The sequence below is a fragment of the Zalophus californianus genome, chromosome 2, assembly GCF_009762305.2.
Source record: "Zalophus californianus isolate mZalCal1 chromosome 2, mZalCal1.pri.v2, whole genome shotgun sequence".
Taxonomy (NCBI): Eukaryota; Metazoa; Chordata; class Mammalia; order Carnivora; family Otariidae; genus Zalophus; species Zalophus californianus.
In genome coordinates, this window is record NC_045596.1 from 19,927,369 (window position 1) to 19,943,371 (window position 16,003).

Here is a 16,003-nt window from a genome sequence, read left to right on the forward strand (position 1 = left end):
GGGGCTTGAACTCAAGACCCTGAGATCAAGACCTGAGCTGAGATCAAGTGTTGGACGTGTAACTACTGAGCCACACAGGTGCCCCCTCTGTGTCATTTACATTTTAAACACCTGCTTGTATTACTAGTTTAAAAAGGTAAGATATGCAACTTCCAAGATTTTGTCACCAATTACCATCTCGTCTTTCCTTTTCTGCACTAAATTGTAGACCTAAGAGCCTATATCCACTGCTTCCAGTTCCCAGTGCTGATTCACAACTCAGATCCTTCAGTCTGCCTTGTATCCTCCCTACCAGTGAGCAAGCTCTTGTCACCACATCCAACGCCCCTTTCTCAGTCCCCTCCTGCCTCCTCTGTAGCATGTTTCTTTCTTTTTTTTTTTTTTTGAAGATTTTATTTATTTGACACACACACACAGAGAGAGAGAGCACAAGCAGGGGGAGTGGCAGGCAGAGGGAGAGGGAGAAGCAGGCTCCTCGCAGAGCAGGGAGCCCGATGCGGGGCTCGATCCCAGGACCCTGGGATCATGACCTGAGCCAAAGGCAGACGCCTAACCAACTGAGCCACCCGGACGCCCCTCCTCTGTAGCATGTTTCTGATGCCACATCCTCCCCTCAAGCTGTTTCTCCCTTTGGTTTCCAAAACACTGTGTTCTTCTGTTTCTCCTCCAATCTTGTTCGGTGAGCATACTGTATTAGTTTCCCATAGCTGCTGTAACAAATTACCACAAATTCAGTAGCTTAAAAGAACACACATTTTTTTTCTCTTATAGCTCTGGAGGTCAGAAATCCAAAATGGCTTTCACTGGGCCAGAACCAAAGCCACACTGCCTTGGAGACTCTAGGGGAAGATCTGTTCTCTGCCTCTTGCAGCTTCTGGCGGCTGCCGGCACTCCTTGGCTTGCAGCAGCATCCCCCACTGTCTGCCTCGGTGGTCACACTGCCTTCTCTTTTCTGTGCATGGCAAATCTCCTTCTGCCTCCCTCTTACAAAGAGACACGTGCTTCTACTGAGGACCCACCTGGATAATCCAGAACAATCTCTCATCTCAAAAGTGGGTAAATCAATCACACCTGTAAGTCTTTTGCCCACTGAAGGTAACATTTACAGGTTCCAGGAATTAGGATCTGAAATCTTTGGGGGCCACTATTCAGCCTACTCTGCAGGCCTCCTAGTTTCTTTTGTCCATCCCAAATCTCCTTCTGGCCCCTTTGATTCCCAACCCCCCATCTATGTGCCATGTGTTTCCCTTGTTTTCATTCACTCTCACTCACTGGCCAGCTCATGACCTTAATTCCTGACCATGAGTGCAGCTCCCAAATCTACATGCATGGCTCTGACCCCTTTCTGTCAGAGATACACACCCAGGTTTCTAGCTGCCAACTGGATTCCCCCACCTGGATGATCTGGAATTCCCCTCGCCCCCAAACCTGCCCCAGTAGATGTCCTTGTGCCTGCCATATCAGGACCGGTTCATGGTAATACGGGCTTCACCCCCGAAGCCACCCACATCAGTGTGCCTCCTTTTTCTATACCCATCAACCGCCAAGTACTACTTATGTGCTTCAGTGCTATGAACCGAATGTATCCTCTCCCCCACCCAAATTCATATTTGAAGCCCTAATCCTCAATATGATGGTATTAGGAGGCGGGGCCTTCGGGAGGTGATTCAGCTTAAATGTGCTCATGAGGGTGAAGGCCTCATGATGGGATTAGTGCCCTTTAAGAAGAGAAAGAGACACCAGAGTTCTTGTTCGCTCCCTCCCTCTCTCCCTCTCCCTCTCTGTCTGTCTGTCTGTCTCTCTCTCTGCCACTGAGGACACAGCAAGAAAGTGGATGTCTGCAAGTCAGGCAGAGAGGATCCTCACCAGACGCCGAACATGCCAGCACCTTGATCTTGGACTTCCCAGCTTCTAGAACTGTGGGAAATAAGTATTTGTTGTTCAAGACACTTCCCTGATAGTGTTTTGTTATAGAAGCCTCAGCTGACTAAAACACTCATAGTGTCTTGCATCTGTCTCTTCCTCTCCTTTCCCAGGGCAGACCCTCTGCAGTCACGGCTTGATTTCTAAGGCTTCCCTGTATAAATCACTAGGTGCATTTCCCAAAATTTCAGCTGCATTTGACTTAACATCACCTCAGCCAATGAACAGGTAAGCATTCAGAAAACAAGTGCAAACCACTCCTGATAGTTTATAAACCCACCCCCTGGCAGGCGATAGCTACGTGGGGACTATTAAAAGGATTTATATGAATTTTTGAGGATTATTTATATCATTTAGAAAGACTGAATATTCAAAAGTGCATACATCTAACTACATGTAGCCTAAAAAGTCGATAAGATCTAAAAAGTTTGAGTTAAAATGCAGCCTAGAATTTCTGCAACATGTAACAATATTATTCTCTGTGGGTTCCATTTTAACTGTGAGATGGTGCATAAAGGTATTTCTTAATAAGAATAGTATGTGGGGGCGCCTGGGTGGCTCAGTTGGCTAAACATCTGCCTTCAGCTCAGGTCATGATGCTGGAGTCCTGGGATCGAGCCCCACATCTGGCTCCTTGCCCAGGGCAGTGCCTGCTTCTCCCTCTCCCTCTGCTCTTCCCCCCTGCTTCTTGTCGCTCTCTCACATAAGTAACATCTTGAAGAAAGAGAAAAGTATGTTAAATGTATGTTTTGAACATCTATTTATTTAATTAAATAACTGCATGTGATTTTGAGGCTTTATTAACCCGATTATTTACAAGGGCTGAACCCCGGTAAAAACTCTGAGAAACTCCAGAAGCAATGAAATATTAGTGAGCTTGGATGCACCGGAAGTCTGAAATGAGACTGAGATGAAGGGGATGCAGGAAGAGATGGTGGTAGACAGAAGAGGTGGATGTGATGCTTGGCACACTGGAATCATGGGGCAGGGTGGGGGGGGGTGGCGGCAACTCAACCTGGACCACTGTCCCCACACCCCAGGCCCCATAACTCTGGTTCTTCTGGTTCAAATCTGCTTCCCTCATTCAAAAAAAGCCATTTTCTTTCTCTTTAGCCTTTCTGATGTTCACAAAGTCCGAGGGGCAGAAGTTCGACCAAATCTACTTTATACTTTCTAAAGCCTGTATATAGTTACGGACAGCTATGTATTACTGTCCTAAGAACTCACAGACCTCGGTAAGTACTGTACCTGAAAATGAGGCCATGACTTGTCCTTGCAGTGCAATTCATGAATATGTAAATGAGGGAATGATGCAAGCCTTGATTTTTGAGAAAATAACTATTCAGATCGGTTAGGCCTGGATAATGTAACGTTCATACCCAACAGGTTTCTTTGCTCCTAGTCTCTCCCTGCTCTAATCCAGAGATGGCTTGGAGAGGGACCTTGCCTCGAGTTTTGCTACTCAAGGTGGGGTCTGTGGACAGCGGTGGCACCATCGCCTGGGAGCTTGTTGGATGTGTAGGATCTCAGGTCTTGCCCCACACCTACTGGTTCAGAGCCTGTGTTTTAACAAGGTTCCAGGCGATTTGGGCGCACATGACAGTGTAGAAAGCACTGAGAGCTTTAACACAAATCTGACTATGCCTTTCCCCAGCTATCAACCCTTCTAAGGCTGCTACTGTCTCAGGGACATAACCTAAGCTCTTGGCCTGACATTCAAGGCGATCGACGACTCAACCTCCATCTGCCTTTCCACCTGACATCCCAACTCTTGCCCTCATATGCCACACCCCAGCCACACCTAACCCTTCATGGCATCCGAGTCCTGCCCTCTGAGCTTCTGCTTAGGTGGATGATTCTGCCATGGCCATGCTTCCTCTATGTATCCAGACAGCCGACTTCGACAGTCAGCTTGACCTCCATCTCCACTACAAAGCCTGTTTGATGAAATCCGGACAAAAAGTAATCTCCACAGTGCCCTAATCTCCACAAGGCTGTGTCTAGACCCCCAAGGGAACTTTGTACTTTTTACTTCTTTACCCTTAAGTTGTTACTTATGTATAGGTAGCTTATAAAAAGTCACCTGAAGTATAAAATCTTACCCGATAAACCTTGCCCATGTTCTACAGTGGGGACTCAATAAATAGCTTATCAGATGCTCGGATCTATGGACATACATATGAATACATGAACAAATGAGTATATTACATATATGTAAATGCCATGCATCAAAAAACGAAAGCAATCCTTGAATTTATGGTATTCGTTCTAAGTTGTATTCAGGTTGCTACCCTAAAAGTTCTTAAAAGGGCACTTCCGGAAAAAAAGACTTCTAACTCACACAAACATTTAGCTACATCTGAGGTAGCTCAGGGCAGCAATAACATTTTCATACTAACAAATTTACTGTAGTTGTACAAGTTGAGCAAGTTTCCAGCACAGGGCAAGAAGCTTTATTTAAAAGGAGTAAATTATGGTCTTTTCTGCAGTTAAATTTTTCACCAACGTGAGATGAATAAACTCCTTCTGGAAATTACTCTTATGAAATTACTTCTTCCAGGACACTTCAGAGTATATTCTGGTGCCCCTGAAAAATTAATTAACCTTACCTGTAACAACCTAACCCCTAAACCATTTGTGGTGTTTTTACTGTGGGTCAGGTTAATCTTCTCTACCTTAATTTACATCTAAGTGAGGGTGGTCTAAATTACACTGGGGCCTTTTGGTCGCTGGTACTTTGCCTTGTGCCATTTCCTCAGATGACATTCTGCTCATGTCCAAACGCGTGAATCTTTTTTAAAATGGCAAACCTCTGAGATTACCAGGGAGAACTTTGCAACCTTTTGGGGGCACAGGGGGAGGGGAGAACACTGCTGCCATCTTTAGAGGTCAAAACACAGCAGCAAGCGGGGGATGGGCAAGGCTGTAGTTCTATTGTTTGGTCCTACCAGGGATGTATTTTTTTTCTGAGAAAGTCTGGATTTTCAGAGCCTCGGGACCATAAAGATATAGGGACCAGGCTCCACCTGGGATTAGATTATGGGTCAACAGCAAGATTTATCAGTCCTCTCCTCCCTTTTGTTATCCAAAAGATATCTAAAAAGTATACTCCAGTGCTTATCAGGAGACAAAGAAAAGTTATTGAAAACGTCACAACTGTTGATCTGTAGACCTAGGGCATCTGCTACTTGCTGGGGGAACAAAACTCTTCCTTTACCTCTGCGATTCTGGAATGTTAACTCTTCAGCTGCGAGAGTTTTCCTTATCCTTTGAGAACAGACACAGAGCATTGCCATTTCCATAAAAGAAGGATTTTTGAGCTCAGCATGGGAAAATATTATTGAAAATAATAGTAATTATTCTGTGCTGCTTTACAAAACAGAATTAGTACCATTAATGTGTATTAATAACAAAACACATATCAATAATGATGAGGCAATCAACTGATACAAACGCATTATGACACAAATAGTACGGAAAGAAGAAATATTTTCTCGAAAAGATGAAGAAAAAGTAGCTCTTTGTAGAAAGAGTGTTCGTCCCCTAAAAATGTGTCACTCTCCCACACTGGCCCAAAGGGGACATTCGTCTTCTTTTGTTAACTGATCTCTGACGGGCTTTGTCCTCCCAAGCGTGAGCTTCTTTCAGTTGGAATTAATCAGAGATGCGGCGGTGATGAGACCATCCCAGCCGCTGCCAGCCACTACATAAATGCTTCCTTGTTCCCACCCGCACTGGCGAAGGACAGAGTTGGAACAATGAGAGCTAATGATGGAACTCTGGAAGCTATCATTTCGAATCAGGCCATTACTTATGCTACCCTTGTGAAAATCAAGCCAGGCTCATGTTCCGTTTCAGCTCAGGGGGCCCTGGGCCCACCCAGGGGCTAAACAAGCTCAGAGCAGACAGAGGCCTTGGGTCTCCACGTGGACACTGGATGCTGGCACGGGATGCCCACTGGCCAAGGCATGTTCCAGACTGCGTGGTGGGCCATGGTGTGTTACAGGCCAGGCTTGCAAAGAGCCACATGCTGCTGGCTGGAAAGACCCAGGCTTGCCTTTGGCCAGTGTGAAACCCACCTGAGTCAGGCGCTCCCTCTAAGAATTCTCCCTGCATATGCTTGGGGATCCCCTCTATTGAAATCCCAGATCTGTCCTATTCTTACCATTACTTACTGTGAGGGATTGAGACAAGCGTCAAAACATAGCTGTACAGATGCATGAGTGAGCCTTGCTGAGGCCAGCTCAGATCAGCAGAACTGCTCGTCAGATCCCAAGACTCATGATAAATAATGCATAGTCGTTGCTTTTAGTTCTAAGTTTTGGGGTGGTTTGTTACACAATGGTAGCAACAGATTTAACTAGTTAGTACAATTTGATACAAGCAAAGTTGTTACGTCAGATAATCATCAGATTAGAAAGAGGGTAGGCCAGGTTGCAGGGTTGCGATTTTAAGTGGGAGACAGTTGGGAGCCACTAGAGATTTCTGAGCAGGGTACACACATGTTGGAAAGTAGTGCTCCAGAAGCTTTATCCTGCAGCAGCAGGGGGAAGATGGGAATGAAGTAGGGAGAGTCTAGAAGACAGGAAACACGGCACGAAGCCGTGCCGAGGAAGTAAAGAGGGTTGAGCTAAAGCCAGAGGGGGTAGGAATGGAGGTGTGAGAAACTCTGAAGAAAGAGTGGCCACAGAGCCGATATGGATGGGGAAGGAAAGTTGACAGTGGTCGATGATGACTCAAGGTAGCTGGGTAGCTGAGAAAGTGAAAAAAAAAAAAAGGGAAGAAGCATAGAGAATTGGTGATGTCATACTTGAGAAGTCCACAAAATATTTAGGTGGTAAAGTTTGCACTTTGGGAAATAAGGGACTGTAGCTCTGCAGATGGCACCCAGTGGGGAAAAATATTTCGAGAATATTTTCACAGAGGTGATGGCTGCAAGCATGACTCAGAGCAAGGGAGGATGGAGAGAAAATACAGAAATCAAGCAAAGAACCTTGGCACCTGCATGCTGGGCATATTAGTTACCCACTGCTGGGCCGCAAGTTACCTCAAAACTTAGCAGCTGGAGACTCAGGAGCCTGGGAGAAGTTTATCTGGGTGGTTCTCACTAGTGGTCGCTCATGAAATTGTCATCAAAATGTTAACTAGGGCAGCTATCATCTGAAGGCTTGACCGGGGCTGGAGAATCTGCTTCCAAGATGGCACACCCAAATGGCTGGTGACTAGAAGGCCTCAGTTCCAGACCACACGAACAGCATGTGGGACTGCTTGGGTATCCTCAAGACATGGCAGCTGGCTTCCTCCAGAGAGAATGACCCAAGACAGAGAGAGCAAGGAAGATCCCATATATCTTTTCTGACCTAGCCTAGGAAGTCACATACTATCACTTGTGCTGTATTCTATTAGTCACACAGATGAACCCTGATACAATGTGGAGAGGAATATACAAGGGCATGAATACCAGGAAGTGGGGATCATTTGGGGCCATACTGGAAGCTGGCAATCACACTGGGGGGTAGAAAAAGAAGACAAACAAAACTTAGAAAGGTGAGGGATAGTTTAGCTGGGGAAACAAGACTGTCACATGGGAAGACAGATTCCTCTCACACTTGCGGGCTCCTCTGGCACCTAAATGAGCCTGTGATCGCCTTCAAAACACTCTGCCTCCAGAAAGTGTGCCTGGTAGAGGAGAAGCTTTTATTCTCCTTTCAACTAACTCCCAGACCACTTCCGCTGTGCCCGGCAATGTGTTGAGATCTCCCCAAAGTTGGCACCACCATCTTGCCAGTTTATAGGTAAGGAGACATGCAGAAGTTACTAGTCCAAAATCTCAGAGCCAACACAATGTGGGGGTGGACTATGAGCCTGAGCTGTTCAACTCCTGAGCCCTTTCTCTTAACCTCTATGTCACTGTGCTGAGCACAGAGGCCTGCACTCTTCTGCTGGAAGCCCCAAACAACACAAACCCATATGAGCAACAAGAGGAAATGCAAGGGATGACCCCACAGTGGCCCAGAAGCTACAGGAAGGAGCTGAAGTCCACTGAGCCCTGCCTCCGTGCCAGGCACAGGTCAGGCAGAGACAGAGAAATATTTTTCCCCCACTGGATGCCAGAGAGACAGAGAAGACAGAGAAATCAAGAAATCATGTGCTTACCGTCCTCGGAATTTGCTTTGTTCTCAGTGGGCTGCTCGATGAACTTCAGCAGTGGGGATCTTGATCTCTGTATGGTGGGAAGAGCAGGGTCACTGAACAGTATGGTGTCCTTGCCCCCTGTCATGGAAAAGGGGAACATGGACATGTTATGTCACCAGCGGAGTTGTGGTTATGTTCGCCCCAGACAATGGACTGGCTGTTTAGGTGAATGAGGCACTTTCTTTAATCATAGGTAACGCTGCGGAAGGGCAATGGCCAGATGGCCCTTTCTGTAGTGTGAGGACCAGGCAGTGAGGTCCAGGGCCAGTCTGTGAGTCTGCTCAGGACATGGCTGCCCACAAATGCCACCATGAAGGAGCAGCCTGGTATGTTGGCCCAAAACCGAATGGCTTTAATCTGGATGAGAAGAGAACAGGCATAACCACAGCAGAGGGCTGAGGAGTGCCGGCTTTGGAGCCACACAACAGGGTTTGTGTTCTGGACTCCATCCCTTGCTAGCTGGCTGACCTCAGGCAAGTCACTCAGCCTCAGAGCCCTCATCTGTAAAATGAGGAAGAAGAACGGCACCTACCTCATTGGGCGGTGGTGATGAAATGAACCGATTCACGTAAAGCCCTTAAGCATTTCACTAGCGCTCAATAAATGTCATATACTGAAATTATTATCTTACGGTGTAGACAGCACTGCCATATGCTACCTTTGACTTAATTCAATGTGGTCACTTAGACTGAGTAATGACTCTGTCATAAGGAGGGTAGTCTCAGATCCCCCAAATTGTCACAGCTAAACTTTCACTTAGAACATATAGTCCCCTACCAGCCAAACCCTTGTATCTATGTGTATGAACTCCCCCAGTGGATGGAGAGGTTGAGGGAAAGAAGACCATTACCACTCTATTGTGGAGCCCATGGCAAGTCAGGAACAGGAAGCGTGGCTCTGAAACGTGAGCATCGTGACCACAGACACACAGGCACAGAACATGTGGACATAAAGGGAATGCTGCCCAGTGGTCAGGAGGGAACAACAGGCAGGATTTGACCCCAAACTTCTGTCCACGAGGCCTTGGGATTCCCTCGGTGGGAATTGCAGTGCCCAAAATGAAAACCCCAGGGCTGTGGGCCAAGCCTATGCTCCAGCCTTAGCCGTCTAACTTTGAGCAAGACCTACTCTAAAGCCAAGCCCCTAATCTCTCTGGGGCTCAAATTAGGGGCCCCGAAGCCCTGTGATTTTACTCGGTTTCAGGTTCAGTGGACACAGAATGGTATTTCAGTAAAGATGTTCCCGCCTTCAGAGAACCAGGTGAACCTTGGGACTGTACCTCTGAGCCCTCAGTTTGTTCCCAATACTGTCTTCCCGTTAGGGAGCTTCATTTCCAAGACTGTAGGAGAGAGTTTGGCATATGGTAGGTGCTTAATAAAGAGCCAGTAAGTATCTGAATACACAGGTGATGGATTCTTGGGACTGCTGATGTCGTGGTGGGCACAGGTGCTTGCTGCTGCCTCCGGCAAATGGAATATGTTGTTAGCAGCAATCAGCACTCTGGGTTCAGCTGAGGGTCATCCCAGAAGAAGAGAAATCTGATAGAAGCCGATCCAAAAGCTCTCCACCAGCACGGCCATTGTCTCACGTGGAAAAAAAATCCAAATCTTCAGGGACACAGTCTGGAGAAGTGTCCCAAAGAGAACTGTAGATCTACAGGTTGGGATATTGTTAAGAGGCTCTCAGAAAGAAAGAAACACAATCGGGTTTCCCTTTGTACTGTAAAGCTACAATCTGGAAACACTGCAAGGGATTAATGGTTTCTCTGAACCCAGAGCAGACACCTCAGCGTGGACTTCTTTTGTTTCTCTCAATCAAAACAACAGCTACTGTCCTCAAGTCAATAGAGACTGCATTTCTTGAGCCATCTTTCTCTACAGGTAGACCAGCTGTTCTTGCAGGAAGAGGCACACTCTGCCCCTTTGTGTCCCAACCAGCCCTCCAAGTCCCCTGTGCTCTGGTGGCTGAGGAATCAATTACGGGCACAGCAGGGAGCTGGCCTCAACCGAGGGACTAAGGTGGCCTGAGGGAAGCCCTCAGCCCCTCCTGTCACAAGGGATTCTTTAGGGTGCAAGGTGTCCCTAGTCTTCTCCAGCCACAGAGCATCATCCGTTCCATAGTAGCTCTGCAAAAACGCTGGAGCCAGCCCCGCGAAACCTCTCCCAGAGTCTGAGCAACAAGCATTAGCGAAGGAAACCAAAGCCACGACTCATCCATGGCCAATCAAGGTGGAGGTTGGAGAGAGGCTGAACACTTCCTGAAATTCCTACCTGGAGAGATCATGCCCTAACCTGAAGGTAAAATGGCAAGATTTGGTCATTCTTGCAAAGTGTTTGTTGAAGGATTCAAAGACCTCCTTGGAAGGCTGTCCTGTTGTTTCTAAGTCTGGATTCCATCTACGCTGATGAATGTGAGCTCTAATCTGATAATCGGCTGTCTCATTGTTTCATTCTGGTACCTTGGCCTGCAGGAAGAGGGGTGGGGCGAGGTGACCCACAAAGAGTCAAGTGGCAGCTGGTGTGGAAGGCCCCACAGGCCCCTCTGCTTGCCACGCATGTGAGTGTCTGGAAACCTTCCCGATTCCCTGGGACACGGCATGCCTCCTCCCCTTCTCCCAAATGCACCAAGTACTTCCAAAATGCACATTTTCTTCCCCAGGCTGATGCTTCAAGTGGAGAAGAGAGAATTAAAATGAAAAACTCAGCCCAACTCTACGCTTGCCAGGTTTTTTTTTCTGGCTTTCAACATTTCTTTTTAGAGCAGGAGCACATCCAGGAAACCTCCCCTCAGAGCCCCCAGGCACCACTCTCCCTGCAGAGGCCAGCAAAGGGCTGGGGAACTGAGGCTGGTGGGGGGGGGGTGTCATTCCCTCCCAGGGGACCAGGTCATTTGTGCCCCCCTCCACTTTCTTGCAGGAGCCCCATGCCTTCCCACCTCTTGGGAACCGATGAAACAGTTTGGAATATGCTCTGCTATCCAGATGATTTCTCCACGTGGACTGTGGCATTTGTCAGACTTGCCTACTTTCCAGCAAGATCACAAATTTTCCCCAACTCTGTTGAACAACATGGAGAACTACATACTTGTTGGCTGAGAGAGTGAGAAGGGAGGGAGAAAAGACTCAAAGAATACTCATCGCATGCTCAAAGTCCAACAGCAGCTCTGTCTCGAGTAAGGCAGAACTCACCACTGCCCTTCGGAGTCTCAGAGGAGACTGTTCTGGCTTCTGAATCCTTCTCCAGTCCCCAGCTGATAGAACCACTGCCCCTTCCCCTCAATTCTTCTCTTCTCTGAACTACAGTTCCCCAGCACGGGTGGAAACACCTGAGTTCTAATACCAGCCTCTGTGTCCCTTCGGTATCCTCTCATTTCCTAAACCTTTGTTTTTTCCATCTGAAATGAGGGGATTAGACTAGATCAGGAAAGGGGGAATGTTTTCTCTCACATGTCAAGTCTAACCAGGAGGGGGCTTCCTGGAAAGCCAGTGTGGATACCTGTTCTGAGGGCCTATGTGAGGACAGCATGCAAGAGCCATGTGATTGATTAGTAATGTCTGCCACTGGCATGGGAATGGGTGTTTTGTAATATACACCAAATATTCGCCATCCTTGAATTCTTTGCTCTCAACTCTCCTTCCAGGTCTGACATCTGATGACTCTTCACGTTCGTCACTTACACCCCAACACCTTTATCACTCGGTACTTAATTATATATCATCTTGTGCTTTCTTCCTCACTGCTAGATGTGTACGCATCTTTCTTCCCTAATGGGACTCCGGATTCTTGGAGGGGGCACGACTAGAATGCCTGATAGAGAACTGAATTCACAAAGTTGATGCTCAAAAAGGTATGAACACACTGATGGACTGATTTCCTGAAGAAGACACTGATCCTTTCAGATGCTAGTAAATAAGAGAGAGCTAACAACTCTCTGACTATTGGGACTCAGTCCCCTCTAGGGGGCCAAAACACTGACATGGCTTCTACCTGGGGAGAGGAAGAGGGAGAGGAAAAAAGTGGAAGAGAAAGAGGAAGAGGTGGAGAAGAAGAAAGGATGAGAAGGACGTGGAGGTAGAGGAAGGGGAGGGAGGGAAGGAGGAAGCAGGAAGAGAACATACTGCCCCTTGCTCCACTATTCGGTGGGTTAAATGGGGACCACAAAACAATGAGCGGATAGAAGGCACTGATTGAACTGATGCTGAAGAGGCCCTTCCCTTACTATTTCTCACCACGGTTTAAAAATGATCCCATGGCGATGCCTCGTTGTGACATCCTTCACAACTGCAGCAAAGCAATCCTCTTTCCTTTACATCAACCCTATCAGATCTGGGGAGTCCCTCTGTGTCTTTGTGGAGGCCAGATACTAGAACAAACATGGCCATGGCATAAGCTCCATCTAGCCGGGTCCCTCAAAGCTCATTTTACCAATATTTGCTTGGTACTAATTGAATTCTCTATTTCAAAGGACTGTTCTAATCAGAAAAGTGCAATGATACATAGAGAATGCATTTCTATTTATTTACATGCAGGGATGATATTAATGCACTGCTGATATTAGCCACAAACACAGATATTTTAAATAGAACATACTCCCAAATCCTACTGAAACATTGTAGCTCAGGCCTTCAGGCAGCAATAAGGAGGAAAGAAAGAATTGTTAATGCATAATAGCCATTCCAGCCCAGACCAAACAACACCAGAGAAAATTCTCAGTGTCCCTTATTCAACTTCCATCTTTTTTACGTAAATTGTAGAACTAAAACATCGTGAAATTTCACTAAGTTATTTGGAGGGAAAAAAAAAACAAACATCAAGACTCTAGTCTATGCACAGAAATAGCAATCTGACTGCACAAATAAATGATAAATTTGCCTGACTGCGTTGAAATTCAATGCAATAAAAGAAAGACCTTCAAAGAAGATAAGGTTTTAACTGCATCAAAAGGTTCCTGTGCAAAATGGATCATTCAAATCCCCAGAATGGCACTTGCCACTAATTAGTTCTGTTAGGTCTTTTGACATCAAGTTCAAGGAATCTCTGCTAAAACTTCCCATTTATGAAATGCACTTGTAGGCAACCTAAGGCAGCTATTCAGATTACATTAAGAAAACGTGTTGTTGTCCATGTCCCTGTGGCAATTTTCATTTCTCGAACATTACAGGGCAGCAACTGATACGATTCAAGGGTAGAGGAGGCTGGTTTGTGCAGAAAGGTTAAGTAACTAAAAATATATGTAAATGTTGCTCCCAGGGAAAGAGGAGGGGGTGGAAAATGATAAATACAAGTTTCTGGAGAGTGTGAAGAAAAGGGGAATAGCTGATGGGGGTCTCACAAAGGGGGTATTTTACCAAGACAAACAGGATAAATATAGCTAATTAAAGTGAAACATCAGAGTTTTCCTCACACCGTGTACAATCGTGGGGGGAAAAAATCTCCAAAGGAAATTTTGATTTTCAAGCTGCATAAAATGGGACAGGGAGGGGTGCCTGGGTGGCTCAGTCATTTAGCGTCCGCCGTCGGCTCGGGTCATGATCCCAGGGTCCTGGGATCGAGCCCCGCGACAGGCTCCCTGCTCCGCGGGAAGCCTGCTTCTCCCTCTCCCACTCCCCCTGCTTGTGTTCCCTCTCTCGCTGTCTCTCTCTCTGTCAAATAAATAAATAAATAAAGTCTTTAAAAAAAAAAATGGGACAGGGGGAGAGAGAGAAGAAGGTTCTTATACTCATTTTTATATTCATTTTTGGGAACGATAATTAAATAGAACAAATTTTTGTCAGTACATTTATTTTTAGGTATCATTCAGTTTTTTACGCATGATAATTAAATAGAACAAATTTTTGTCAGTTCTTATATTCATTTTTAGGATTGAGGAGTAAATTGAACAAATCTTTGTACATTCTTATATTTATTTTTAAGGATGATAATTAAAATGAACAAAACTTTATAAGATACCTAGGGGTAAAAAACAATGAAACAATTTACTATATTCACAAAGGTGAAGAATAAAGCATACACAGACACACAAAATGACAATTTCTGAGCTTAGGCTAGCAAAACTTCATAGTTCCACAGATGGGAACGTGCATATTTATAGGAGTTTTTCTGATTTCCTCAAAATTGATGGCTTCTATGTTTAAAGCACTTGTAGATTTTTCAACAATGATCTTCAAATAAAAGGATATTTAGAAAGTAGAATCTTTGCAAAATAGGTGAGGGCTGCCTTTTTTAAAAAAGGAAAATAACTTTCATGAAGTTCTGCTTACCTGGAAGACTCCACAAACCAGAAACTTCCAGAGTTCTTAATTTTTTCTCCAGTTCAGCCACCCGATTCCCTAGGATTCTGGAAAATGGGAGAAAATGACAACAAATTAATGAGCATCTCATCAGTTCTTGGGGCTGTGAGCAAGCTACTCGGGGACACCCCCTAGAGTGCCCTGATAGAAAATGTTTTGAGATTTAAAGTATATGCAGAAAATATACTGTGTGTGCATGTGCAAAGAATATATATGTATAATATATAATATATTATACACACACACTCTGTTGAACGTACATATGAAAATATACAGTGAATGATTAAAAAAAATATTAAATGTTGCCATTTAAGTGAGTCCTCTCCAAAAAAGGAGGGGAAGCTAAACAATTATTCCATGATTGCCCAAACGTCTTACACAACTTCTATTTGGGAATTGCTCATTGCTAAAGATTATCATTCATTTTGAATGCCCTTAGTAGTATCGCACCTGATTCTTTGAGGATGTATCTGAGTTCTGGAAACCACCAAGTCTAACCAATAAGATGGGTGAGCACGCATGGTAAAGTTGCTTTGAGTCAATAAAATAATAAGATCTGCCTTCTTTGACCTAACCTATGTCTTACTGATATCCATATCCCATACCTAGCAGAATGCCCCGTTGATGGTAGGTGTTCAATAAACATATTTGATTAAAGAAAATGCTTTCCTTCTTTCAAGGCTTGCAATTATCTATGGACAGAATGAAGAAATAGGCCTTTCAAAAGAACTTCCAGCAATTGCAGAATCACTAGAAGAATTATATTGCTTTCAAGGTGACCATTCTGACCCACTGGGACATAATTTCTGGAACGTGTATCTGAAAAGATTATAACGTTTACTTGGGAACCAAACCTTGTCTTTATGCATGGGAAGACATAAATGTGGGCATGTATTTCCCCTCTTCCACTCTACACAAAATTAAACATAGTTGGGAAATGATTTCATAGTCATCTCAAACTTGAATCACTTTCCATTGGCCTGGAAATTGAAAAACCAGTCTTTATATTATTTGGGGGATTTTCTTGGTGCTGTCATGCTAGAATGATGCGGAAATCACCTTAATAGCAAAGTTTCAATTCCTTTCAGCAGGAGAAATCAGAATGCTAGAATTGTTCTCCTACCTCTCCTTATATTCCAGAGATAGCTGCACACACCCACATACATACAGAGGCATGAATATGTATATAGCTGCACATATATATATGGCTTTGGATTCATCCTTATTTTACCTGAATTGACTCGCAGCATCTTAATTAATATTCCCTTTGAGCTCCCAGAAAACTCTGACATTACTACATGTGGTTTTCTTCACCTAGGTACGTGGAGCTTTTCTTCTTTTCTTAAGTCTTAAATTCTGCATAGTCTTTATCAATTACTTTCAGTTGCCACCCTATTTGTTGGGTCTATTCTGCTTTCATATCCCTGACCCTTCAATAAACACCATTCTTCGTAATCTCGCTTTCAATATTTTGCTCAGACCTTCTGATCCAAGCTCCCTTTTCACCAGCTGATGGGTTTGAGATGCAATCACAGCAGAGTTCAAGTTGATGCCTGTTTCTTAACGAGATCAGATCATCTGTGTGTGGCTGCCTCT

General features: G+C 45.1%; 1 protein-coding gene and 1 long non-coding RNA gene across 3 annotated transcripts in view; one reads left to right on the forward strand and one right to left on the reverse strand.

Moving 5' to 3' along the window:
- The window catches only part of CCDC149 (coiled-coil domain containing 149), a 101,486-nt gene that overhangs the window by 5,380 nt on the left and 80,103 nt on the right, over positions 1 to 16,003 (reverse strand). The window contains 3 exon segments of the mRNA XM_027597576.2: positions 8,080 to 8,196; positions 12,708 to 12,740; positions 14,378 to 14,454. Of these exon segments, the coding sequence (XP_027453377.2) occupies positions 8,080 to 8,196; positions 12,708 to 12,740; positions 14,378 to 14,454 (227 nt within the window).
- Positions 539 to 15,532, forward strand: LOC113924193. 2 transcript variants are annotated; one of them, XR_003520574.2, is made up of 4 exons: positions 539 to 2,151; positions 3,037 to 3,158; positions 11,861 to 11,964; positions 15,088 to 15,532. It is a non-coding gene; the product is annotated as an uncharacterized LOC113924193 (long non-coding RNA). The 2 variants fall into 2 exon arrangements; XR_003520573.2 differs by lacking the exon at positions 15,088 to 15,532 and having other exon boundaries at positions 11,861 to 12,697.